This window comes from Pelophylax lessonae (assembly GCF_965119305.1).
Source record: "Pelophylax lessonae genome assembly, chromosome: 13".
NCBI lineage: Eukaryota > Metazoa > Chordata > Amphibia > Anura > Ranidae > Pelophylax > Pelophylax lessonae.
The window spans coordinates 157976331-158003271 of record NC_138780.1 but is presented as its reverse complement, the minus strand read 5'-3'; the positions used below and the strand labels follow the sequence as shown (position 1 = coordinate 158003271).

At 46.7% G+C, this 26941-nt stretch overlaps 1 protein-coding gene across 1 annotated transcript in view; it reads left to right on the top strand.

Moving 5' to 3' along the window:
* Nucleotides 1–26941, top strand: part of ASPG (asparaginase) — a 137058-nt gene that overhangs the window by 13813 nt on the left and 96304 nt on the right. Inside the window, exon 2 of the mRNA XM_082275481.1 lies at nucleotides 7115–7244. Within this exon, the coding sequence (XP_082131607.1) occupies nucleotides 7115–7244 (130 nt within the window). The remainder of the gene's footprint in view (nucleotides 1–7114; nucleotides 7245–26941) is intronic.

The window sequence follows — 26941 nt, the reverse complement described above, 5'->3', positions numbered from 1 at the left end:
CACACTGCCGTGACCATAAGTCGCCCCATGTCGGAGCAATTTTTTACTGCAATTTTACAGCGACTTTACCACGACTTGTGAATTATTTTGCGCGACTTGTTTGGCCAATCAGAATATGATGTGTTGTGACCTAATTCCCCTTTTCTGTTTTTTTTTTTACTCATTTCCTCATTGCCCACCAGTGCCGCGTATCAGTGCCATGAATCAGTGTCCACCAGTGCCACTTACACAGACCAAGCAGAGATAATGGTGTGTGTATATGTATATATATATATATATATATATATATATATATATATATTATACCATATAGGCATGGCTGCAATGTGGGGAATGCCTGGCTAATCTCTTTCTTCTTCCTGGAAAGTCTGATAACAAGTCGCTTCAATTAAGATAAGGAGGCGACTCCCATTGAAGTATATGGGACAGTCGGATCACAGGTCGCCTCAAAGTAGTACAGGACCCTTTTCTGAAGTCGGAGCGACTTCAGTAGTGCCAATTAAGACGGCACTGATTGATTAACATTGCTTGTTATGTCAGGCGACCTGGGGCAACACAAGTCTCCTCACAAGTCGTGCTAGTGTGAATGGGCTCTAATGGTAATGTTTTTCCTAATCATATAAAAAAAAAAAAACTATAATTCTATAATAGGCAGATAGATGGTGCAATATTAACTCATAATACATACAGAATTTGCTCTGTAGTTCTGTAAGAGCTGTAGAAGTCCTTTGGCTGAAGCTGAAACATACAGCACACCTAGTTTTCACAGCTGCTGTACTGGTAGAATGGAAATGTGGGTGTCTGCTTTTCGTTCTAATCATACAATCCTGAATATACTCTGAAATGTTTTGTGTTAAGCCCCATACACACACGCAGATCGTCGTCATACAAATGTTCATCTTTTCTCCCCGGGATGTCGGTGTCTGTTGAAAAGTGCAAAGACAGCACAAGGACAGCACAAGAATTTTGTCTGCAGACTTCAGCTGACTGCAGAAGTGATGTCATGTAATGGTTAACTTTCCCTGTGTTTTTTATTTTCTGAGCATGCCCAGTCTTGCAAATCTGCGGTCTGTCGGCTGATTTCTGTACTGACAGGCAAACAATTGTCCGTTCTGGTGTCTGCAGACAAAAATTTTCATGTTTGCAAGAAAGACTCTTGTCCGCAGATTGTGTGCAGACATCTGTCGGAGGCACCATACTAACACGCATACAATCGGCAGATCTTTCGTCCGCAGACGTTTGTATGAAGACGATCTGCGTGTGTGTACGGGGCTTAAGAGGCACAGCTTAAAATAAAGTAGGGTGCCTTTTGAATTTATATTGCAGTGTTAACCCTAAATGCAACAAGTTAATGTGCAGCATACCATCCAATAATGCAAAGCGCAGTGTGCAACCAACCATAAGGTGAATCAAACTGTGCTTTGCCCATGCAGGGAAGAGATTGATTCCAGCTAAAAGTCTAAATCACCCCCCTCCTGCAGCTTATGCTTCCATTTCTTTAGTTTTTTCCTCCATTCAGCATTTGGTTTGTTGGGGGGGGGGGGGGGGGGAATGAAACCGTTTTGTAAGGTATGAGTCACTGGCATAACTAATGACAGCGCTACTTGGCCCTAATGCTTATCACATGCATTTCCTTTCCTGGAAGGATTGGGTGTAAGTGAATCAAATGGCCCGATGGTTGTCCTCTGTTGAAATTGCAATTATAAGTCCTGGCTCACACTATAGCGAGGTAAGCCATCACATGTGATTCGCACCGCACTGCTCTCCAACTCACATGTGATGTCTGTGCGATACGAATTCAGCCAGATTGTATGGCTGAATTTGCATTTCATTCCGGCCAAAGTCGTACAGGACCCTTTTTTATTTATTTTTTGTCCACACCAGAATCGGATCGCATGGGTGTTCATTGACTGTATTGACAGTTCACACTGTGATATGCAAACTAATCAGGGGGTGTTGTTGACATGTCCAGCAGTTCGCATATGGCAGTGTGAACTGCCTGCGAGTCGGGTGCGAAGCAGTTGATTCGCAGGGTTTCCGCAGCGCACCAATGTGAACCGGCACTAAAGCTGGCCATACATTATACAATTTTCCTGTTCAACTTCCTTTAGATTTCCCTATGTAGTGCAAGGGCCTTCCTGATTGTATACAAATTACAAGTGTTTAGGTTTGACCCCATATTATATGGTTTTGGTATTTCTAAAGGAAAATTGTATTTATGGCCAACCTTAGACAGCGATCAAGTCATTTGTCGTGGTTCATGATTGCTTTGTATTTTTTTTTTTTTTTTTTTTTACCCTTAGGAAGAATTTATGTATTTATTTTTTACAAGGTAATCCTCCACCTTCTTTTTCTCTTACATTTTGTTTTATCAAACTATAGATCAAAATACAAGTTTGAGAAGAAGACATTTCTCAGACATTTAACTGTCTACACTGGTAGCCAGTGAAGGAAGTTATGTGACCTGGTTGCTCTGTAACTGTATACATTTCTTCGTGTATCATGTAGCGTCTTAGTATTGAGTTACAAGTATGCCACAACACAACTCTGAGACTTCAATGGAGAATACTACTAAGGTTTACAAACCCTCCTCCACTGACTCAAGCATCTATAGTGCTGAATGTTTCCTTCATCCCAAGAAGTCTTACACACCCATGTGTGTTTATTTTCATGCCGAACAGCAGTAGCTCCAATTCTGGTTAGGTTGCATAACAGGACAATGACCTCTGCCCTCGTGTCCTCAAAACCGAGTTTCCCTAATGCAACAAATCAGATCATGAAGGAATGAATGGGCTCTTTAATTTCATGTATAGGACAGCTAGTTGGCTTACGATGCCAACATTTTTTTCATTTTTTTATTTTTATTTTTTTTTATATTTTTTAATACCAATCCCATAAACCTTGAAGGCCTCGATTGCTAGCAGTATTCTGTCTGATGTCTGTCACTAATGACCCTGTCCATGGTTTGTCTGATGTAACCTGACTGCAAGCCTGTACAAGTGGAATATCTGTCTCTCAACTTACTACATGACTAATGTTTTTGGAGGAAAAAAATTCCTTAGTAACTGTGTGAGTAATGGGTTTAAATCAAACAGGAGTGTTGTACTCGCATGTCATGTCTGATGCAACAAATTGACTTTTTACAGTGGACCTTTCAGTAACTTAGGTACAAATCTGCAGTAATAAACGCCTGAATTGTGACAATATACAGCAAGAGTATACAGGGGCTGTGTGTGTGTGTGTTTATTTGGGATGGACCGATTATCGCCAAAGCCGATATATATAGGGCGGATATGCACTTTCCCCGATATTGCACTTTCCCCGATATATCGGAATCTGCCCCGGTGGTTACTGATATTTTGGGAAAGTGCTTGTACCGGAGTGATGCCTGCAGCTGGAGGCATCATCCCGGTACCGGTGTCCATAGCCAATGGTCGGCTGTCTTGTAATGACAACCGATGCGGCTGAGAAGGCCAAAATGCAATATTGAATAGTTGCATAGTGAGGTTGAAAAAGACACAAGTCGATCCAGTGCAACCTATGAGTGTGTGTGTGTATATAAGTGTTTGTCAATAATACATTGTATATCCCTGTATGTTGTGGTCTTTAAGGTGCCCATCTAATAGTTTATTTTTTTAAACTATCAATGCTCCCTGCTGATACCACTGCTTGTGGAAGGGAATTCCACATCCTTACCACTCTGACAATAAAAAAACTCTTTACGCAGTTTAAGGTTAAACCGCTTCTCTTCTAATTTTAGTGAATGACCACGTCTTTAAATTTTCTTTCTCTGAAAAGTTTGTTTCCCTATGCTAGGGTTGCCAGTACAGTATTTGTACATTGATATTATATCCCCTCTCAAGCATCTTTTCCCCAGAGAGAATAAGTTCATAGCTTTGTTGCCCTTCTCTGGACTTTTTCCAGTTCCAGCACATCTTTTCTGAGGACTGGATGCCATACTGAAGATGTGGCCAGACCAGAGTCTTGTAGAGTGGGAGAATTATTGTTTTATCTCTGGAGTAAATCCCCCTTTTTAATGAATGCCAGTATTCTGTTGGCTTTGCTTGGAGCAGCTTAACACTGCATGCCATTGGTCATCTACTAGGACCCCCCCAGTCCTTTTTACATCCTAGATTTCCCCAGAGGTTTGCCCCTAGCGAGTAACTTGCATTCATTTTTTTGGCACCCAAATGCATTACCTTAAGTTTTCCAACATTACACCTCATGTGACATGTAGTGGCCCACTCCATTATTTTGTTCAGGTTGTCTTTAAGGTTTCCACATCCTGCATAGAAGTTATTGCCCTGCTTAGCTTAGTATCGTCCACAAGTACTGAGATTGGGCTGTTTATCCCATACTGTAGATGGTTTATGAATAAATTAAACAGGATTGGTCCCAGGACAGATCCTTGGGGGACCTCACTTTCCACACCAGACCATACTGAGTATTCGCCATTTATCACTACCCTTTGGACTCACCCCTGAAGCCAGTTTTCAATCCAGGTACTGGATTGCCTGTGATCTTCATGCCTCAGATTGCCCTGCAGTAAAAACAGACATGATTCTGTGATGAACATCACTGCATGGACTTGGGAATACTTCCAAAAATCATGGTATGTGAATGGCGTTCGCTGTACCATCCAAAAATGCAACGTAAAGCTCTATCATGCAAAGAAGAAGCCGTGTCTGAACATGTTTCATAAACGCCACCATCTTCTCTGGGCCAAAGGTCATTTAAAATGGTCTGTTGCAAAGTGAAAATCGAAATTTTACATTCTTTTTGACAACCAGGGACGCTGAGTCCTCCGGACCAAATTGGAGAGGGGCCTTCTAGCTTGTTATCAATGCTCAGTTCAAAAGCCTGCCTCTGTTGGTATGGGGGTGCATTAGTGCATAAGGAATGGGCAGTTTGCACATCTGGAAAGGCACTGTCAATGCTGAAAGATATATCCAGGTTGTAGAACCGCATATGCTCTCATCCAGACAACGTCTTCTTCTTTTTTTTTTTTTTTTTTGACAGGGAAAGCCTTGCATATTTCAAAGACCATGCCAAGCTGCACACTGCATCTATGGCAGCAGCATGGCTTCGTAATAGAAGAGTCAGGGGGCTTAACTGGCCTGACTGCAGTCCAGAACTTTCAACAATTGAAAATATTTGGTACAACAAAGAATGCCCAGGAATGTTGAGTAGTTGGAGCCTGCTATCGGGCAAGAATGGGACAACATTCCTCTCCAAAAACTCCAGCAACTGGTCTCCTCAGTTCCCAGACTGTTGTTAAAAGAAGAGGGAATGCTACACTGTGGTAAACATGGCCCTGTCCCAACTTTTTTGTCACATGTTGCTGTCCATTTCAAAATGTATTTATTTATTTTATTTTTGAAATGGTACATTTTCTCAGTTTAAAAGTTTAATGTTTTCTACTGGGGATACAATATGGGGTTTATGAGATTTGTACATCATTACATTCTGTTTTTTATGTAGATTTTACACCACGTCGCAACTTTTTTGGAACTGGGGTTACATTTTTGGTAAGGGATGGATAGCAGGACCATAAGCTTCTACTGTACCAGTTTCAATGTTTATTTTAGATGCTAGAACCCCAGTGGGGGTTGCTGAGATTAGCTGTGAGAGGTTGCTGGCTCCCGCAGCTAATCGTGGCCTCTCGCATGCCTGAGCTAACCATTCGCATGTGACCGCTGGGGTTCTCCTAGCTAATTGCACAAAAGTGGGGGTTCCCCTGATTGGGACTTTATAGGCACATAAAATTTATTTTGAAAAATAGATTTTGAAAAAATAATAACTTTTATTTGATAACAACGTAGAACAGGTTAAAAAACAGTGTGCAAGCAGATAAAGACAGGTAGAATAACCCCAAATCGCTTGAACTATAAACCCGACATGTTTCGAAGCCAGAAATGTTTGCTCCTTCTTCAGGGGATGGTTCAAAACGGTACTCTAGTAATAGATAAATTAACATGTAAAAAACCATAATTTGTAAGGGTTTTATACATTAAATAGTGACTATAAAAGTTCACATGGTAAATAACAAAAGTAGCGAGTACTTACAGGGTTAAATCATAGCTGTGCTTAGGTAGCCTGCACAATTAAAAACATCTGGTGGGTGCGGGTATATTTGGCGACATATATAACACAGTGCTGATAATGAATAGATACACTGGTCAATGGACCACAGCTGTTGGGTCAGGCGAGTGCCACACAGTTACTGGACATCTGAAGTCCTCAAATTGGAGGAGCCAGGAGCGATCTTTTAAGACAGGTATATGTCAAACAAATGGGTACCGCCGATCTGAAAGGTAGGCAGATCAAGGCTGGTTAGTTTAAGTATTGATTAATAATAAAGGGTAAATTGACTGGCAACATTTTAAAGATATATAAAAATCTATAGAAATATATAATAGCAAGGCTACATAAAGAGCCAGGAAAAATAGATTAAAGTTGCTAAGTGGAAAAGCCCATTGAAAAATTGTTGACATTACCTAGATGTTGAAAAAGGTTCGATTATCGGCGTCCTCTCCGCACTGCAGCAAGCAAACAAATGCGCTGACTGTGTGTTGGGAGAGGTGCACTATATGAGTGCAAGCCGATTGATGAAAATGTGTATCAGCTGGCATCACAGGGAGGGCTTCCCGGAGCGCTGGTGCCGGACCCGCCCCCAACCAACGCCGGTCACGCACAGCATGACGTGGTGTGGACGGGAGCGGCATCTGCGCTCCACCGGCACGGAGATCGGAGCCGGAAGTGTGAGAAGGCACTGCGGCTCCTAATTGGTCAATGCTGAACCACGTGGGAACAGGATAGGTGGAACTAGGAAGACCAAAACACCACACGCAAAGCGCGGTGTGTATCTCCCCGTGCCGGAATGTGCAGAAAAAAGGGGGCACGAACCGGACCGAAACTATTTGCTGGGAATGTTATTGGAATGTGATAGTGCCATTGGTTTAGTTTATTAGTCGCATGTGACCGCTGGGGTTCTCCTAGCTAATTGCGGGCGCATTCGCGAGTGTAAATGCACCCTAGATACTGCATGTCCCCCTGAGAAAATATTGTTTGTGCCTCGTGTTTCTCATGCTGTGCTTTTTGTTTTTTGTTTCAGTCTTGGCTCCTCAGGCAAATTCCTTTGTTAAAGCCTTAAGGAAACTTCCAATTCTTCATGATGAGCAATATGCCCAGCAGACCAAGCTCTATGACTTCCATGAGTTCCCGGAAATCACTTTGGTTCTCCCGTACGTAAATATTAATGTTCATTCTGTGAGATATATGTAAGAATATAATCTGTAAAGATCTGGGTATAGTATAGATAGGAGGGGAGTGATGGCTTTATTATACGTAATGCAATTTTCTTTCCTTCAGCCACAGTCAGTGTTAACGGGGGGGATCCCTTCTTCTGCTCTATTCTATTCTGATAGCGGTCCCTATCATCATAATACAGTGATCACTGCTGCCGGCTTTAGCCAACGGCAGTCATCCCAATTTCGATCGATATAGCCACCTTTAAAGAATTCCAGGCATAAAATAATTTTAAATTATTACATTGGTCCAGCAGCTCGCCCTGGTTCTCTGCTGCTGGCTCGAGCATCACTAAAGGATATGCAAGCTAGGAGATGCTGCTGTGTGAGGCAGAGGTAAATCAGGTATTCAGCCCATCCAAGCAGCAAAGCAGCATTTTAATACACAGAGAACCGAACCGGAACACGTGAATGCGTCAGCACGTCGCTCGGCCCTTCAAGTTTTGTCATGTGACGTTGTATAAAACATAACCAGTAATAAAAATGTAAAACGAATTTCTTCGAAAGTTTAGACCAATATGTATTCTAAAAAAAAAAAAAAAAGATCCCAATAAGGGTATATTGATTGGTTTACACAAACATTACAGCATCTGAAAACTTTATTTATATATATATATATATATATATATATATATATATATATATATATATATATATATATATATATATATATATATATATATATATATAATATATATATATATATATATATACACACACACACAGTTGTGCTCATAAGTTTACGTATCCTGGCAGAAATTGATTTCTTGGCCATTTTTCAGAGAATATAAATAACCCAAAAACTTTTCTTTCACTCATGGTTGGTGTTTGGCTGAAGCCATTTATTATCAATCAACCGTATTTACACTTTTTGAAACCTAATGACAACAGAAACTACCCAAATGATCCTGATCAAAAGTTTACATACCCCAGTTCTTAATACCGTGTATTGCCCCCTTTAACATCAATGACAGCTTGAAGTCTTTTGTGGTATTTGTGGATGAGGCTCTTTATCTTCTCAGATGGTAAAGCTGCCCATTCTTCCTGGCAAAAAGCCTTCAGTTCCTGTAAATTTTTGGGCTGTCTTGAGATCTCCCTAGAGTGGCTCAAAGATGTTGAGGTCAGGAGACTAAGACGGCCACTCCAGAACCTTCACTTTATTCTGCTGTAGCCAATGATAGGTCAACTTGGACATTCCAACATGACAATGATCCTAAACACAAGGCCAAGTATGTTCTATGCGCAGCTTCCTGGCTGATGAATGCAAATTTTCCTTCGGTATTTTTTGATAACCTACTACATTCATCTTGCCATCAATTCTGACCGAATTTCCTATACCTTTTTTGTAGCTCGCTCATCCCCAAAACATCAGCGATCCACCTCCGTGTTTCACATTAGGAATGGTGTACCTTTTAATCATAGGCCTTGTTGACTCTTCTCCAAATGTAGCGTTGGTTGTGGCCAAAAAGCTCAATTTTGGTCTCATCACTCCAAATGACTTTGTGCCAGTAGGTTTGAGGCTTGTCTCTGTGCTGTTTGGCGTATTGTAAGTGGGATACTTTGTGGCATTTGCGTAGTAATGGCTTTCTTATGGCGACTCAACCATGCCCATCTTTCTTCAAGTTCCTCCTTATTGTGCATCTTGAAAGAGCCACACCTCATGTTTTCAGAGAGTCCTGTATTTCCCCTGAAGTTATTTGTGGGTTTCTCTTTGCATCCCGAACCATTTTCCTGGCAGTTGTGGATGAAATTTGAGTTGGTCTACCTGACCGTGGTTTGGTTTCAACAGAACCCCTCATTTTCCACTTCTTGATTAGTTTGAACACTGCTGATTGGCATTCTCAATTCCTTGGATATATATTTTTTTTTTTTTTTTTAATATCGTTTTCCTGTTTTATACAGTTCAACTACCTTTTCCCACAGAACCTTTTGACAATCCTTTTGCTTTCCTCATGACTCAGAATCCAGAAACATCAGTGCAGCCCTGGATGAAAGATGCAAGGGTCTGTCAGGAGTCCATAAAATCATTGACCTTTTTTACACACACAGTAATTCCAAGCAAACAGATCACAGGTGGAGATGGTTAGCCATTCAAACCCCTTTGTGTCTACTTGCGTACAGGTTATCAGGCCAAAATCACCAGGGTATGTAAACTTTTTTGATCAGGGTCATTTGGGTAGTTTCTGGTGTCATTATGATTTAAAGAGTAAACACAGTTGATTGATAATAAATGGCTTCAGCCAAACACGAACCATGAGTGAAAGAAGTTTTTGTGTTATCATTCATATTCTCGGAAAAATGGCCAAGAAATCCTAAATTCTGCCAGGGTGTGTAAACTTATGAGCCAAACTGTGTTTAAAGATACAGTATCTCACAAAAGTGAGTACACCCCTCACATTTTTGTGACTATTTTATATCTTTTCATGTGACAACACTGAAGAAATTACACTTTGCTTCAATGTAAAGTAGTGAGTGTACAGCTTGTATAACAGTGTAATTTTGTTGCACCTCAAAATAACTCCACACACAACCATTAATGTCTAAACCGCTGGCAACAAAAGTGAGTACACCCTAAGTGAAAATGTCCAAATTGGGCCCAATTAGCCATTTTTCCTCCTCGGTGTCATGTGACCTTAAAGCAGGGATCCTCAAACTATGGCCCTCCAGCTGTTGCAGAACTACACATCCCATGAGGCATTGTAAAACTCTGACATGCCCAGACATGACTAGGCATGATGGGAATTGTAGTTCCTGAACAACTAGAGGGCCATAGTTTGAAGACCCCTGCCTTAAAGCATCGCCTATGGAAAATATAGGTTACTGACATGTTGGGTTTCTATTTACTTGGTGCAACCTTCGGCTTTTGTTTTTTAGCAAAAAAAGTGGGTAATTTTGTTTTTTGTGCCCCCTAAAATTAACTTTTTAGTGTGTGTGTGTGTGTGTTTTTTTTTTTTTTTTTTTTCTAATTATGCAGTAATAAATTGAACTACCAGTATTTTATTCTCTAGGGCAAAGGTCTTCAAACTATGGCCCTCCAGCTGTTCAGGAACTACAATTCCCATAATGCCTAGTCATGTCTGTAAATGTCAGAGTTTTACAATGCCTCATGGAATGTTTAGTTCTGCAAAAGCTGGAGGGCTCTGGCTGTGAAAGGGTTAAAGGATAGGTTTAGCTTTGGGATCATGTTACATATTGCACCCCTAAGATTTGTTTAAAAAAAAAAAAAAATGGCTCCTAGCTTTTTTAGCTGGCTTCTAGATTCAAAGCATTTGCAAAATTTTTCAAGCCTTAAAATGTCTCTAAATGTCCTGATTTGCATGGACATATAGAAGAACCTTGAGCTGCTTCTACAGGGAAAACTACTGTAGAAGCAGCGTTTTATTAAGCCCAGTGTGCATGGACCCTTATTGTTAAAGGGGTTGTAAAGCCTCTTGCTTACTTACTGCATGCCTATACTTACCTGTTCTATGCAATTGGTTTTCACAGAGCAGCCCCAATTCTCTTCTTCTGGGGTGCCCTGCCAGTGCTCCAGGCCCCCCCCCCCCCCTTCATTGAGTGCCCCCACAGAAACGCACTTTCTCTATCGCTCATTGACAGACGTAGTCTTCTTGATTCTCAAGAGCTGGGTTATGTTGTCTCCGCAGGAGTAGGACTAGGCAGAAAGACAAAACGTTCTGGCTCCACCTTAGGGGCAGTCCCTGAGGGTATATCCTCCCTCTCTCTGCTACAGGGAATCAGTTTTTTTCTGTCTAGTCAGGAGTAAGGACCTAAGTTCCTTGCTGGGATCTTTTGGTCCTGGCAAGACTTTTTTCTTTAGAAAAAGACATTTCTCTTACGTCCTCCGACAGTCGCCGCCCACTTCATATTCATCACCAATGGGGTTATGTCCTTTATTCCGTAGGAGTAGCTAGGCAATAGAATATGTTAGTACAAAGACTTTTAACATATCCCACCCCCAGGGGGTGGTCCCCTCAGTACATAACCCTCCACTTCCTGTATCCAACTCAGTTTCATTTGTCTAGCTGTCAGGAGTAGCTGGAAGTTTCTGTGCTGGGGCACCTTGTCTCAGCTCTCTTTCCTTTCTTTGGATTTTATTTGAGTTTTTTCTCTCTTTCTTGTTAGCTGTTATTTTACCAGCGTTAGTTAGTTCTTCGGAAGAAGAGGATCATGCGGGCTGCGTCTCGGGCTGACCCCCCTGGTAGCAGGCTGTGGGTCAGTGGTTTCTCAGCCCGCCATCGAGCGTTCAGTCAGGTATCGCTCCTGAGTTATCTGAACGACCCATCCCTGTTCCGTGCAGGGATGCTAGGTGAGGTGGCTACCTCACCGGACGCTGTGCGGTTTCTCAACCCACCTTCTGATGCGTCCTGGATGCGACTCTCCCTGCCTCATGTGCAGCGGTTTGTTCGCCTGTGCGGGTCCCCCACGCCATGTAAGAGGTAAGTGAATTTATGTGGGGACCTGTCTGTCTGGGGGGTGTCAGTCTGGGACTGTGTACCTTGCCCTGTGTTCACACTATTACGTTTTTCCCTATCTCTCACATTGCATGCTGTGGGCTGCAGGAGGGGGGGCTGGCTGCACTCTGTGTTAGTTTTCTGTCTGTGTGAACGGCTGTGTGCTGTGGGGCTTGAGTTTCTCATGCTTGGGGCACATTACAGCGCCGCTGCGGCGGTTTACCATGTTCCTTTTTTGGGCAGATGGTGTGTTTTACTTCACCCTCATGGGGTGTGGGAGCGGCGGTTTCAGCGCCAAAACGGCGCCATTTTGGCTGCGATCGCTCCGGCCGCATGTTTTACATGCATGGCGGCCATTTTCTTGTAGCCTCCATAGGCTTTAATAGAGCGCCCTGTATGCCAGCACTTCCTTTCCTTCAGGAGCACCGCAGGCAGCAGCAGCAGCACCGATCTCTACAGGTTCATTTCTCTCTGTTCCCTGTATCCTACCTTGGTATACTTGTCCCTGTGGGGGTCCCTTGTGTGGGGTGCTTAGTGTGAGTGGGCTACGATCGCAGCGCTCTCTTAAAGGGGCGGTCACCCATTTATTTTTGCTACTACAGGGGCATGGATTCTCAGGAATGCTAGTTTCCTGCCAATTTAGTGGGAAGCCAGGGGACTGCGGTTTCCCCCCCCGGGGGGGATTTGGCTGCGATTGTGGCTAGCCTTGCGACTCAGGTGCAAATGCTGGTGGCTGCTCAATCCTCTAAAAGGCCCAGAGTTTCAATTTCCTCTGATTCAGAGGGTGATGGTACTGGGGCTGCTGTGGCAGAGATCTCCTTATCGGGGTCTCGTTCCTCCCTGGACCTTATAGGGTCAGAAATGGAGGCTGAGGTAGAGGGGGTTGATAATTCTCCCCCTGGCTCGTCTGAAGAGCTTGCATTCAAATTGGTTGCTTCTATCAAGCAAACTCTGCGTTTGGAGGAGGACGCACGTCCTCCAGCTGCCTTGGCGGCTTATGGGACGCAGAAAAGGCGCAAATCATCGCAGATGTTTCCATGCACTGATGATTTTCAGCGCGCTGTGAAAGAACGATGGCGTAATATACGCAAACCTTTTGCTGTACCAAGTAGGTTTAAGCTGCGCTATCCTTTTACGCCCGCTACTGATGGGCGTTGGTGTGTCCCCCATCCGGTGGACCATGCGTTAGCAGTTTTGAACAAGTCCACTGCGATTCCTGCTGAAGACACCCCGGTGTTCCGGGATGCCACGGACAAGAGGATGGAGTCCCTTGCCCGTCGTTCCTGTTCTATTATGGGTTCTATGTTGAAAGCTTTATTTGCTTCACTTATGGTGGCCCAGGCGGGCACGAGCTGGACGCAGGTGCTTAGGCGTGTCCTGGTGGCTGATTCTGCCCCCCAGGCGACTTTGGATATGGTGGATCAAATCCACCAGGGTGTCATGTATTTGTGTGATGCGGACCTGGATATGGTTCCGTTGGCTGCACGTGTACACAGTGTGGCGGTGTTATCTCGCCGCCTGGTTTGGTTGAAGTGTTGGTCTGTGGATCAATCTTCACGTAAGACCTTGGCCAATCTGCCTTTTGATGGTTCTCGCCTTTTTGGCGAATCCCTGGATGCCCTAATTAAAGGGGTCACGGGGGGTAAGAGCACGCTCTTACCTCAATCCCACGAAACTAAGACGGCTCCGGGAAAAAAGAATGCCTTCTTTCGGCCCCCTCAGGGGTCCTTTCGTGCCTTTCGGTCACACTTTGGGGCAGCCGTCCATGGGTCAAGGCTCCCGCCAGAAGCCGTGGGCAGGTAAGCAAAAGTCCGGCCAATCCGGTTCTGCGGCCCACAACAGTGCGGCCTGAAGGGGCGCCCTCACCCAATTCACAGGAAATCGTTCGATCTGGCTACTAGATCGAGTTTCTCTCTCGGCCGGAGAGCAGATTTTTTCCCTCAAGTCTTCTGTTATCCCCCGAGCGTTTGCGGGACCTGCATCTAGCGGTGCAGGACCTGAGGGCTCAGGGAGTGGTGGTCCCGGTGCCTCATCGGGACAGATTTCGAGGGTTCTATTCCAATCTGCTCACCGTGCCCAGGAAGGAGGGCAAGGTGCGTCCGATTCTGGACTTGAAGGCGCTGAACCGCTTTGTGCGGGTGCGCAAGTTCCGCATGGAATCCCTGTGGTCGGTGATGGCTGCCCTGGTTCCAGGGGAGTTCATGGCTTCCATCGACTTGAAGGATGCGTATCTTCACATCCCGATTTTCGAGGGTCACCAGAGGTACCTTCGATTCGCCATAGCGGAAGATCATTACCAATTTGTGGCGTTGCCTTTTGGTCTCGCCTCGGCTCCGAGGGTGTTCACCAAAGTGCTGGCACCGGTTCTGGCTTTGTTGAGTGCCCAGGGCATTTCGGTTCTGGGGTATCTGGACGATATTCTGGTTCGGTCTGCGACCAGCCAGAGTCTGGAGAAGGATCTGTCCGTCACGTTGCAGACTCTGCAGGAGTTTGGTTGGACGATCAATTTTCCAAAGTCGACATTGTGCCCATAGGTTCGGATTTCTTACCTGGGTATGATTCTGGACTCTGTCCAGGCGAAGGTCTTCCTGCCGGAAGAAAAACTCGCAGCTCTTCAGGAGGCAGTCAGGTCCCTCAGGGACGTTCCATCTCCGTCCATTCGGACGTGCATGCGGTGTCTGGGATTGATGGTCTCGGCTTTCGAGGCGATTCCCTTCGCCCAGTTTCACACACGGGATCTCCAAGCGGAGATATTGTCCAAGTGGGACAGGCGTCCGCAGTCTCTGGATCTCCAGAAGTCATTGAGTTCTCAGACCAGAAGGGATCTTCTGTGGTGGCTTCAATCCCCCTCAGTATCGGGGGGCAAGTCTTTTCGTCCCCTTTCATGGTCGGTGATCACCACGGACGCCAGCCTGTCTGGCTGGGGTGGTGTTCTGGGCGTTCTGTCCGCCCAGGGTGTTTGGTCGACGGAGGAATCCTCCCTTCCGATCAACGTTCTGGAACTGCGAGCGATACTCCTCTGTCTTCGTCGTTGGACGGACAATCTTCACGGCTACCCGGTTCGGGTGCAGACGGACAATGCCACGGCGGTGGCTTACATCAATCACCAAGGGGGCACCAGGAGTGCCCGGGCGGCTCGTGAAGTGGCCGCGATTCTGTCTTGGGCCGAGACGCATGTCCCGGCAATATCGGCAGTTTACATTCCGGGGGTGAAAATTTGGCAGGCGGTTTATCTGAGCCGCCAGACCCTGGACCAGGGGGAATGGTCCCTTCACCCAGGCTGTCTTACAGATGTTGTGCGCGAGGTGGGGTCTTCCGGAGGTAGACCTGCTCGCGTCTCGTCTGAACAACACAGTACCACGGTTCGTGGCAAGGACGCGCGATCCTCGGGCAGACGCGTCGGACGCGTTGGTTGCCCCGTGGCTTCAGTACCAACTGATGTATGCGTTCCCACCGATTCAATTGCTGTCCAGGTTCCTTCGCGGAACCGACCACGGTGATTCTTGTGGCACCGGACTGGCCTCGCCGGTCCTGGTACACAGACCTCGTAAATCTGGCAATCGACGCCCCGTGGCGTCTGCCTCTTCGAGAAGATCTTCTGTCGCAAGGACCAATCTTCCATCCTGCTTTACAGTCGCTGGCTTTGACGGCCTGGCTGTTGAATCCGAGGTCCTGAAGAACAGGGGTCTTTCCCCTGAGGTCATTCACACCTTAATAAATGCGAGGAAGTCTTCCTCGGGGAAGGTTTATTACCGTTCTTGGAAGGCGTATTTTGCCTGGTGCGAATCCAGGGGTTTCTCTCCTGACACTTATTCGGTGTCTAGGGTGTTGCCCTTCCTTCAGACGGGTGTTGACCAGCGTCTGGCGCTGGCCACGATCAAGGGTCAGGTGTCTGCTTTGGCCGTTCTTTTTCAACGGCCTGTGGCATCTGATTCTTTGGTTAGCACTTTTGTGCAGGGGGTACGTCGTCTGATCCCTCCTAGGAGGGACCCTCTTCCCCCTTGGGACTTGAATCTAGTTCTATCGGTATTGCAGCGTGCTCCTTTTGAAAGGATCAGGGAGATCTCGCTGTCTTTATCCAAGAAGGTCGCCTTTTTGGTGGCTATCACCTCGGCTCGTCGAGTGTCGGGGCTGGCAGCCTTGTCCTGCAAGTCTCTGTGTCTGGTTGTGCATTTGGACAAGGTGGTCTTGCGACCTAACCCTTCTTTTCTTCCAAAAAGGGTTTCGGACTTTCATCTCAATGTGGACATTGTCCTACCTTCGCTTTGCGCGAAGCCGAAGCATCCGACGGAGGTGTTGCTTCGCTCCTTGGATGTTGTCCGGGCGATTAGAGTCTATCTCGAATCGACTGAGTCTTTTCGCAAGTCGGATGCCTTGTTTGTCCTTCCGGAAGGTCCTCGGAAGGGCATGGCGGCGTCGGCTTCTACAATCGCCAAGTGGATCAGACAGACCATTGATCAGGCCTATGCTTTGAAGGGGAATGTTCCCCCTGTACCTGTGAAGGCGCACTCTACCAGATCTCTGAGTACGTCTTGGGCCTGTCGTCATGGGGCCTCTGTGGCCCAGGTGTGTAAGGCGGCGACTTGGTCGACCGTACACACTTCCACGATGTTCTACAGAGTGGATGTTCAGACATCGGCTGATGCTTCCTTTGGCCGCAAGGTTCTTAGTGCGGCAGTTCCCTAGAGCCCTTGTTACGGGTTCTTTGGCTTTTTGGGATATTTGTTTTTTCCCTGGGTTTTCTTGCTCCTGTTGAGCGAGTGTTTTGTTCTTATGCCCAACTGGTTTCCTTCCTTTGGTAAGGTTCCTTTCTCTGATGGGGAGACGGCGTTGCCTTGGGCGCGGCTACGTTCTTCCCACCCCTCATGTTTACACTGATTTGGGACATCCCCATTGGTGATGAATATGAAGTGGGCGGCGACTGTCGGAGGACGTAAGAGAAAACGGAATTTTTGTAAAATCTTACCTGTAAAATTCCTTTCTCTGAGTCCTCCGACAGTCGCCGCCCCTGCCCCTCTTTTGGGGTTTTGATGTACTCTCTACTGCTATTCCACTGAAACTGAGTTGGATACAGGAAGTGGAGGGTTATGTACTGAGGGGACCACCCCCTGGGGGTGGGATATGTTAAAAGTCTTTGTACTAACATATTCTATTGCCAAGCTACTCCTACGGAATAAAGGACATAACCCCATTGGTGATGAATATGAAGTGGGCGGCGACTGTCGGAGGACTCAGAGAAAGGAATTTTACAGGTAAGATTTTACAAAAATTCCGTTTTTTTAGGTAGTTTTTCTCCAGTGTTTTTCCTGTGAGATCTTCAAGCAAAAATGCCGGACTGGGCGACACTTGTGGTCACCCCAGCCGGCCTACGAGCGCGCGCAGACCATGGCATTGCGCTTGGTCAGCCGCGACACATTCAAGTAAGTATGCGGGGCCGGGCGACGGGCTGGATGTTGAGATCCAGTGGTCACCCCGGTTTCTGCCTACGAGCGCGTGCAGACCAGAGCTCCGCGCTGGGTCGGCCACGACTGAGTCCCAGTGGAGGGACTGACCTTGCGAGTTAAAAGTCTCGCTTGGACGCCAGGAACCAGAGAGTCGAGGCGTCCGGAGTGGTCCACAACCCCCCACCCCGGTGGAGAGGGTATTGTGAAGAGAGGGTGCCTGTCGGTTCGGTATGGTGAGTAAACGTTCCCTTTTTTTCTTTCCTCGTTATGAGGCAGTATGAATTATGGGCCCCTCCATATATGGTCAGTATATATCTGATACTAATAAGTCCCCCTTGTAATACAGCATGTGTTTGTGGGAAGTGGACTTGGTTTGAGAGCTAACACTCTACCCAGCAGACTGTAACATTACAGCAGACATAGGAGGTATAATCCTACCTTATTTGTAGTGTATCTCCTGTAGATCCATATATCGCCTCTTAGCAGAGATGCAGGTGGATGTGCTGGGAAAACGATTTCGGCGGTCCGCCGCCATTTTGCCGTAGACCAAGTGCATGTATGTCCTCAGGTCACGCCGGCCGCCATGTTTTTGGAGTCTTATGTCTCTTCTATGGGGGCGGCCATGTTTCGTGAGCCCAGCTACCTCGTGGAGAGCTGGGAACGCCGGAAGGCGTACACAGGGGGCGGAGCCACGTCCTTCTACCCGGGAAAAAGCAACAGCTCCTTCCAGTCTGTAAAAGACAGACGCTGACTGCAGTTGGTTGGAAACTTCACTGCATCGGTTGGTGAGCCTTGGGGGTCCCTCTCTCTCTCTGTGGGATCGAGAAGCAGGTACTCTGAGGGGCGCTATTGCGCTAGGGGGAGACGCACAAAAAAAAGAAAACGTTTTTTTGTTTTTGCTGGCAAAGGTGTCCTGAATTAACATGGACCCTGCCACTCATGTATCTCCTCCGGATCCCCTCGAGGGGTCTGCAGGATCCTCCAGCACCCCACTGACAATTGAATCATTGTCAGCTATTATGGAAACTTTTGTGTCCCGGGTGGAAGTGGCTTGTCAGGGACAGGGCGCAAGAAAGCGACCCCCGCCTAACCCCTTATTATCTGAAACCTCGGATTCAGACTCTGAGCCTATTTCTGCAGTTGCAGGTACTTCATCTGGGATTGGTGTCTCGGGTCCTGTCTCTTCAGACAGCGAGGAGGATGTTTCGGCATCAGCCATAGCCCGAGAGGAAGCGTTGGTAAACGCACTCATTGTATCTGTTCAAGAAACCTTAAGATTATAGGGTATTCCATCGGAAATAGCTGAAACTGAAATCCCTTTTGGGACTAAAAAACGCATCAAAGTGGCGAAGGTTTTTCCATTGCCCAAATGTTTTGGCAATCCAATCGAAGAAGAATGGCGTCTGCCAAAACGCACTTTTACTATTTCTAAACGCATTAACAGGCGTTATCCGTTTGCGGAAACCCTCATTAAGAAATGGACAGAACCACCTGTGGTGGATTCACCAATTGCTAGATTGAATAAAGCCACGGTTATTCCTCTAGAAGACGCTCCGTCTTTTAAAGATCCAGTGGATCGCAAGATAGAAGCTATGTCTCGCACCATGTTTTCCTTGATTGGATCAGCTTTCAGACCTATAATAGCTATTGGTCTGGTTTCGCAGGCTGTAACTGAATGGACCAAGTGGTTACGCCGGGACTTAGAAGAGGTCCCTCAGGCGGTATCAGATTTGTTGGAACAAATGATACAGGGGTTACAGTTTGTGTGTGATGCGGCGTTAGACGCCACTCCATTATTGGCGCGAGCATCAGTCTCAGCAGTGGTTCTCAGGCGTACACTGTGGCTAAAAGGTTGGTTAGCCGACCAAGGTTCCAAAAAAGCATTGGCTAATATCCCCTTTTTAGGAGAGCGTCTATTTGGAGCCAACTTAGATGAGATCATTAAGGATCTCACGGGTGGAAAGAGCACCTTTTTACCGCAAAATTTTAAAGGTAAAGGAACTCGTCAAAGACGAGGGCCTTCTTTTTCTGCTCGCAAGAGGTTTTTTCGTCCCGCGGGTGAAAAAATTAAGTTCTCCAAAGCTCCTGCAGGAGGCGTCAGGGGTCGTTGGTCGGGCAAGCAAAAGCCCGCCCCCTCCAGACCTGAAGATAAACCGTCCAAAGCCCGAAGGTGCGCCCCCACCCATAACTGGGGTGGGGGGACGTCTTCGCCGGTTCCCGGATCCATGGCTTTCCAGAATCCCGGACAAATGGGTTTGCGAAGTCATAAGGTCAGGGTACAAGATCGAGTTTCGATCTCTCCCACCGGCGCGATTCTTCCCTTCCAATATCCGACTATCCCCGGATCGTTTAGAAGATCTGCGGAGAGCAGTCACAGATTTACTACAACAAGGATTGGTAGTCCACGTTCCTTGGACAGAACGGTTTCAAGGGTTTTATTCAAACCTATTTACAATACCCAGGAAAGAGGGCAAAGTGCGTCCAATTCTGGACTTAAGGGCACTCAATTCTTTTGTCAACATAAGAAGATTCAGAATGGAGTCCATTCGCACAGTAGCAGCCTTCCTGCATCCAGGGGATGTCCTAGCGTCCATAGACATCAAGGACGCATATCTTCACATTCCCATTTTCGCAGGACATCAGCGGTTTCTACGCTTTTCCGTAGAAGAGAACCACTATCAGTTTGTGGCGTTACCTTTCGGTCTCGCCACGGCTCCGCGGGTCTTCACGAAGGTGTTGGCCCCAATGTTGGCACTTCTGCGCCAAAGAGGCATATCGATCCTTGGTTACCTAGACGATCTTCTGCTTCATGCAGAGTCTCCTCAGACCTTGCTACAGAACATAGAAATTACTATGATTTCTTTACAGGAATTCGGGTGGCTGGTGAACCAGCAAAAGTCATTTCTGGTTCCCACCCAGAGGCTCGAATATCTGGGTCTAATTCTAGACACAGTCAGGACAAGAGTTTTTCTTCCGGTAGGGAAACTCCGAAAGATTCAATCAGCAGTCCAGTTGTTACTGTCCAACAGCTGGTCTTCCCTTCGGACTTGCATGAGGGTTCTGGGGTTGATGGTGGCTTCGTTCGAAGCAGTCCCATTTGCCCAGTCCCATACCCGAATTCTTCAGCAAGAGATTCTTCTCAGATGGAATCGGAATCCGGAATCCCTGGACAATCAGATCCGATTGAGCAAACAGACCAGAGAGTCTCTGGTCTGGTGGCTTCGGTCTCCGATGCTCAGCCAGGGAAAGTAATTTCTGCCAATATATTGGACGATAGTGACCACGGATGCCAGTCTATCCGGATGGGGAGGAATTCTCGGTCAGTTATCTGTCCAGGGACTTTGGTCCCCGGAAGAATCCAGGTTACCGATTAAATGTATTGGAACTGAGAGCGATCAGACTTTGTCTGATTCACTGGACCGAGCAGCTCCAGGGCAGCCCGGTTCGGATCCAGTCGGACAATGCCACGGCCGTGGCTTATGTCAATCACCAGGGGGGCACCAAGAGTGTCCGAGCGGCCAAAGAAGTGGCTTGCATTCTTCGCTGGGCGGAACGATTTGTTCCAGCAATCTCTGCGGTGTTCATTCCGGGGGTGGAGAATTGGCAGGCAGATTATCTCAGCCGTCAGACTCTGGATCAGGGGGAATGGTCCCTCCATCCAGACGTTTTCCACCAGTTGTGCCTACGGTGGGGCACCCCGGATGTGGATCTGTTGGCATCACGATTCAACAGGAAAGTTCAGAGATTCGTGGCTCGCTCCCGCGATCCTCTAGCAGAAACCGCAGACGCACTGATCGCCCCGTGGGGGCAATACCAGCTAATGTATGCCTTCCCTCCTCTCGCCTTACTGCCAAGACTTCTTTGCAGGATAGAGGAGGAAGGAATTCCAGTAATTCTGGTAGCTCCGGACTGGCCTCGTCGAGCTTGGTACGCCGACGTGGTCAGACTGGTGGCGGACGTCCCGTGGAGACTTCCGCTCAGGGAGGACCTACTGTCTCAGGGACCGATCTTCAATCCTGCTTTACGATCGCTGGCTTTAACGGCCTGGCTATTGAGACCCAGGTGCTGAAGGACAAAGGTTTGTCAGCTTCAGTTATTCCTACTCTAGTTGAAGCAAGGAAAGCGACTTCCAGAAAGATTTATCATCGCACATGAAAGTCCTACATTGCATGGTGTGAACCTTTGGGGTTCCGTCCTCGGTCTTATTCGATTAGTCGAATATTAGCTTTTCTGCAACAAGGGGTTGAGCAGAAACTGGCCTTGAGTACTATCAAGGGTCAGGTCTCAGCATTAGCTATCTTCTTTCAGAAGCCTTTGGCTACTCATTCCTTGGTGCGGAATTTCATCCAGGGGGTGCGACATCTGGCTCCGCCAGTGCACGCGCCGTTACCCCCCTGGGATCTTAATTTAGTGTTGTCGGTTCTTCAGAAACCTCCCTTTGAAGATATTAGGGAGATTCCTCTACCTACGTTGTCCCAGAAGGTGGCCTTCTTGGTGGCTATTACTTCTGCACGCAGGGTGTCAGAACTGGCCGCATTATCTTGTCGTTCACCATATCTGGTGGTTCATAGAGATAAGGTGGTTCTTCGTCCGAATCCATCCTTCCTACCAAAAGTGGTTTCAGAATTTCATCTGAATGAAGAAATTGTGTTACCTTCCCTGTGTCCTAAGCCCAGTCATCCTCGGGAGTTTGCTTTACACTCCTTGGATGTGGTCCGGGCGATCAGGGTATACTTGAAAACGACAGACTCGTTTCGCAAGACGGATTCACTTTTTGTGATCCCGGATGGACCCAAAAAGGGGTTGCCTGCATCTGCCGCGACCATTTCCAGATGGATCAGACAGACGGTAGTACAGGCTTATTCTATTAAGGGTCGGGAGCCCCCGTTCCCTGTTAAGGCGCACTCCACTCGGGCGCTTAGTGCGTCATGGGCCTTTCGCCATCAGGCGTCAGTGGTCCAGGTGTGCAAGGCGGCTACCTGGTCGTCGGTGCATACCTTTACAAAACATTATAAAGTTGATGTAATGGCATCGTCTGATGCCTCGTTTGGCCGCAAGGTTTTGCAGGCCGCAATTTGAGGAGACCAGTGGTCTACCTCGAGGTTTTTTTCCGTTGGAAATTTTTCTTTTAGTCTCATTCTTTGTTTATAATGAGCCTTTAAAACTTCTAGTTTGGCACCGGTTGGGCCTTCTAGATTGGATTTGATTTTGTCAATCCCACCCCTCATTTGTGGCACTGCTTCTGGATGTCCCAGCTCTTGAGAATCAAGAAGACTACGTCTGTCAATGAGCGATAGAGAAAAATGGATTTTTGTAAGATCTTACCGTAAAATCCTTTTCTCTTAAGCTCATTGACAGACGTAGTACCCGCCCCTCTATCATTGAGTTGGGTTGGGTTAAATTCTCTGTTACTGCTTTAGAACAGAACTGATTCCCTGTAGCAGAGAGAGGGAGGATATACCCTCAGGGACTGCCCCTAAGGTGGAGCCAGAACGTTTTGTCTTTCTGCCTAGTCCTACTCCTGCGGAGACAACATAACCCAGCTCTTGAGAATCAAGAAGACTACGTCTGTCAATGAGCTTAAGAGAAAAGGATTTTACGGTAAGATCTTACAAAAATCCATTTTTCCCTGGGGGCACCCGTGTTGGTTCGTTCCCGAGTTCCGCTGCGGCGTCCATTGACTCAGACAGCGGGACTCGGCCCCCCTGCTCCCTTGTCATTGGATTAAATTGTCTGCAGTGGGAGCCATTGTCTCCTGCTGCTATCAATCTGTCCAATGAGGAGAGGAATGGCAGTTGGAGCCGCTGCACTCCTGCAGATCGCTGGATCAGATTAGGCTCAGGTAAGAAAAGGGGGGGCTTGGGGAGCTGCAGCACAGATGAATTTTCACCTAATGCATGTAATGCATAAAAGCGTAACTCCACTTTTGTTGAGAAAAAAAGATTCCCCTCTGGGTGATCTATGTACATTACAAGGATTTTAACAAACTTTGTTGCAGATTCTGACCTTTTTGTTCTGAAGATATTCCTGTCTGCCTGTATCCATGTAGGAAAATTAGTCCAATGGGGATGGTTTCATAATTGGCACTTAGGGATTCCTCCACTACACCTTATCCAACTCGCAAATGTGGCCGGTAATAATATTCTCTAGTGTAGCTCCCCCATGGTGCCAATAGTGCATTATCCTTTAAAAAACTTTATTAAAAATAAAAACACACTTACGTGGCAGAGGAGGAACTAAGCACAAACAATGGTTCCAAGATGCAAAAACGTGGCCGTCTGCAGTGCGGACCCCGTGGTGTGACGTGACGGCGTGGCTGCCCTCCCGACCCGTTTCTCCTTATCAGGCGTCAGCTAGGACCGGAGCACAGTACATTTTTGGCGATACTGCACTGCGTTCCTTTAACTGACAATTGCGCAGAGGTGCGACACTGTACCCAAATAAAATTTATGTCCCTTCCCCCCCCCCCCCCCCCCCCCCCACAAATAGAGATTTCTGTTGGTGGTATTTGATCACCTTGTGCTATAAACAAAGCGCGAGATTTTTTTTAACAAACATATCCAATAAAAAGAAATTAAAAATCACATTTCTTCATCAATTTAGGCCAATCTGTATTCTGCCACATGTTTTTTGGTAAAAAAAATCCCAATAAGCATATATTGGTTTGCTCAAAAGTTATAGCATCTACAAACTATGGGTTAACTTTTTTTTTTTTTTTTACTATTAATAATTACAATCAATGACTTATAGCGGGACTGCTATATTGCGGCGAACAAATCGGACACCTAACTGACACACTTGACACTTTTTTGGAACCAGTGACAGTAATACATTGATCAGTGTTAAAAAAAAAAAAAAAAATATATGAACTGTCACTGTACTAATGACACTGGCAGGAAAGGGGTTAGTAGGGACGATCAAAGGGTTAAATGTTTGCCTAGGTTGTACTTAAGAACTGGGGAGGTGCTTTGAAAAAGGCAAGGCAAAGATCGGAGTTCCATGTCATTAAACATGCATGGTTTTATAATCTGACAGTACAGACTTTATTAGCCTTTACTGTAATATGCCTGCAGAGTGTTACATAGTAAATGACCTTTGCACCAAGCGTAGGTTTTACATTATCCTTATTATACTTGCAGGAAAAGAGTTGGGTCTCCCTTCAGCGAGGTTAAGGGGAATACCCTGCTGTATTTCTTCTACTTCAGGGGCCTTTTAGCGATGCAGCACTGCTTGACTGGCTGGTCACACGGCCCCTCAACCCAGGGAGCATTAATCCGATGTGGAGCATAGCTAATTAACTGTGGATCTTGGGAAATGCAAAAGCTATTCAGGTCCACAATCAGTTGATGCAATTCTCTTTGGCTGCTAATGATTTGCCTGGGGGAAGAGCTTGTTAGCATATGCCAATTAGACATTTCTTCATTAAGCTGCTGGAGCCTCTGATTGGGCTTAAAATGTAAAATATCACATTTGTTAATATCATTTTTTTTTCCCATCTCTCTTGGTCGAAGCTACACATTTTTGCTGTAATGTTTCTGTTTTTTTTATTAATGTTAAATCAAAGAATACCTGTCCCAAGGCTTAGATGTAACATTTGATGAAGCATAAAAAGCATGGGCTAACTTTGGTCACAATAACGTGGTAAAACCGATCCAGAGATATTATGCAAATTTCGACTTTTGCAATAAAGGTAGAGTTTGATTCTATCTCAGGAGTCTACCCATTGATTCTTTAGAGATCATGGGTATCTGAGCCTGTGCAACCAATTCTGGCCTATTTGGGGCTGTGAAATGCAGTGCAATTTACATTGCACAGGCTTATGCGCCTGTATGCAAAACCCCCAATACTGTATGGGAGGGGCCAGGTACAGCATCTGCATGAAAATTCAGCTGCGTGTAAAGAGGTGGCAGACTGAATTTTCATCTGCCAGTATATTTGGATATATTGATAATTTTTTGCATTCAGAGCAGAGTTTCCACTCCTATGTAGATTGCCTGCACTACAGACGGCTGGAAAATGTTGCAGGGAGTGGGACTATCGGGATTTTCACTGCTAGGGATGAGCTTGGTTTAATCCAAACTCATGTTCTGCTTAACCCGGAAAGAAATAGTCAGTGCCTGCCTGATCTGCTGTGGTTGGGTCACCTAACTCACAGTTGCACATAGCAAAAGGGGCAGGGATACATATGACCTAATTTACCGAACGTGGCCATATATACATTACCAAAAAAACGAATTGAAAAGGATTAAAGTGGTTGTAAACCCAATAAAAAAAAAAAAAAACTGCAAGACAAAGGCATAATGAGCTAGTATGCATCGCATACTAGCCCATTATGTGTAACTTACCTTAAAACGAAGCCCCGACCCGGACCCCCGGACATCGCTGCGGGTGCTGCCATGATCCCTCATCGTCTCTTCCGGGTTCGGCGGCTCCGGCGCGCTGATTGGCCGGAAGAGACGGCTCCGGCGCGATGATTGGCCGGAGCCGCGATGACGTGATTTTTTCCGGCGAGCTCCCGGCAACTTAATTGAAGGTCCCCCCGGACCTTCAGAGCGCATGCGCCGCTCGTGCCGGTTTAGGAGATATTATTTGTACCTACAGGTAAGCCTTATTATAGGCTTACCTGTAGGTAAAAGTGTCAAAAAAGCGGGATACTGCCGCTTTAAGAGGGGTGCATGGAAGCCAGCCCCCAGTCTGATGTACTCGCCCTCCAGTCTGCCACCAACCAAGTAGACCCTGTCTCATGATATAAATAAAGAACAGGGGTTTAGTTGACACACATTTGCAAACGCATGTGTAAGCTGCAGGGCCACTACACGGCACCCTGTTTATCTGCAGTCCTAACACTTAAATTTGAGTGTCTCCACTCTGGGAGCACATGGCTGCTAATGGATGGATAGGAGGCAGGTGAGAGGGAGCAGCCCAAACTTCCCCCAACCCACCTCCATCCATGACTGGTCTAGTATCTCAAAACTCTAATAGCAATGTTCTTAAGATGGTACAAACTGGGGGCGGAGCCAGCGGCCGGCATGTGAGGACGTTCTGAGTGAGAGCTCCGCTGACTGCCTGTGATCCTGTACTCATCCTGCCCGCAAACTCCGTTTTTTTTCTTCTGTTGCCTGATCGGGGGAACCCCTGGACCTGGAAGGACAGTGTTGGAGATGGTCAAATACGGTAAAGCGGCTCCGGTGCCGCCCGGGGACAGACTGGCGCGCTTTGCCTGGGGATCCCAAGATGGCGCCGGTCGCCTGGCGGAGGAGGTGCCGAGGGAGCGGGCTGGTGCGGACGTTGTGGGGGATATCTGGGATGATCCTGAGGCGCCTGAGCCCGCTCCTAGGCCTCCTAGGAAGGGGCACAGACAGAGGGGGAGATCGTTGGATCGGCTGGTGAAGCCGGTCTGTGCTGACAGCTCTGGCTCTCATCCCTCAGCCTCTGGGGAACCGTCCCTGTCCCAAATTATGGAGGCCATACAATTCTGTCGCTCTTCATTGACTGAACAAATTGATGGGCTTAAGGTTGAGTTCTCTTTTTTGAAGCAAGATCTGGCCAAAGTGAAGGACAGGACGCGTGCAGCAGAGAGGAGGATTCAGGATGTGGAGGCTGTGGTCCGCCCTATGGAGACAACGGTGCAGGCCTCTAAGCAGATAGTGGCTGAACATACGCTGAAGTTGGCTGATATGGAGGATCGCATGCGCCGCAATAACCTCAGGTTTGTGGGGTTTCCCGAGGGTTCGGAGGC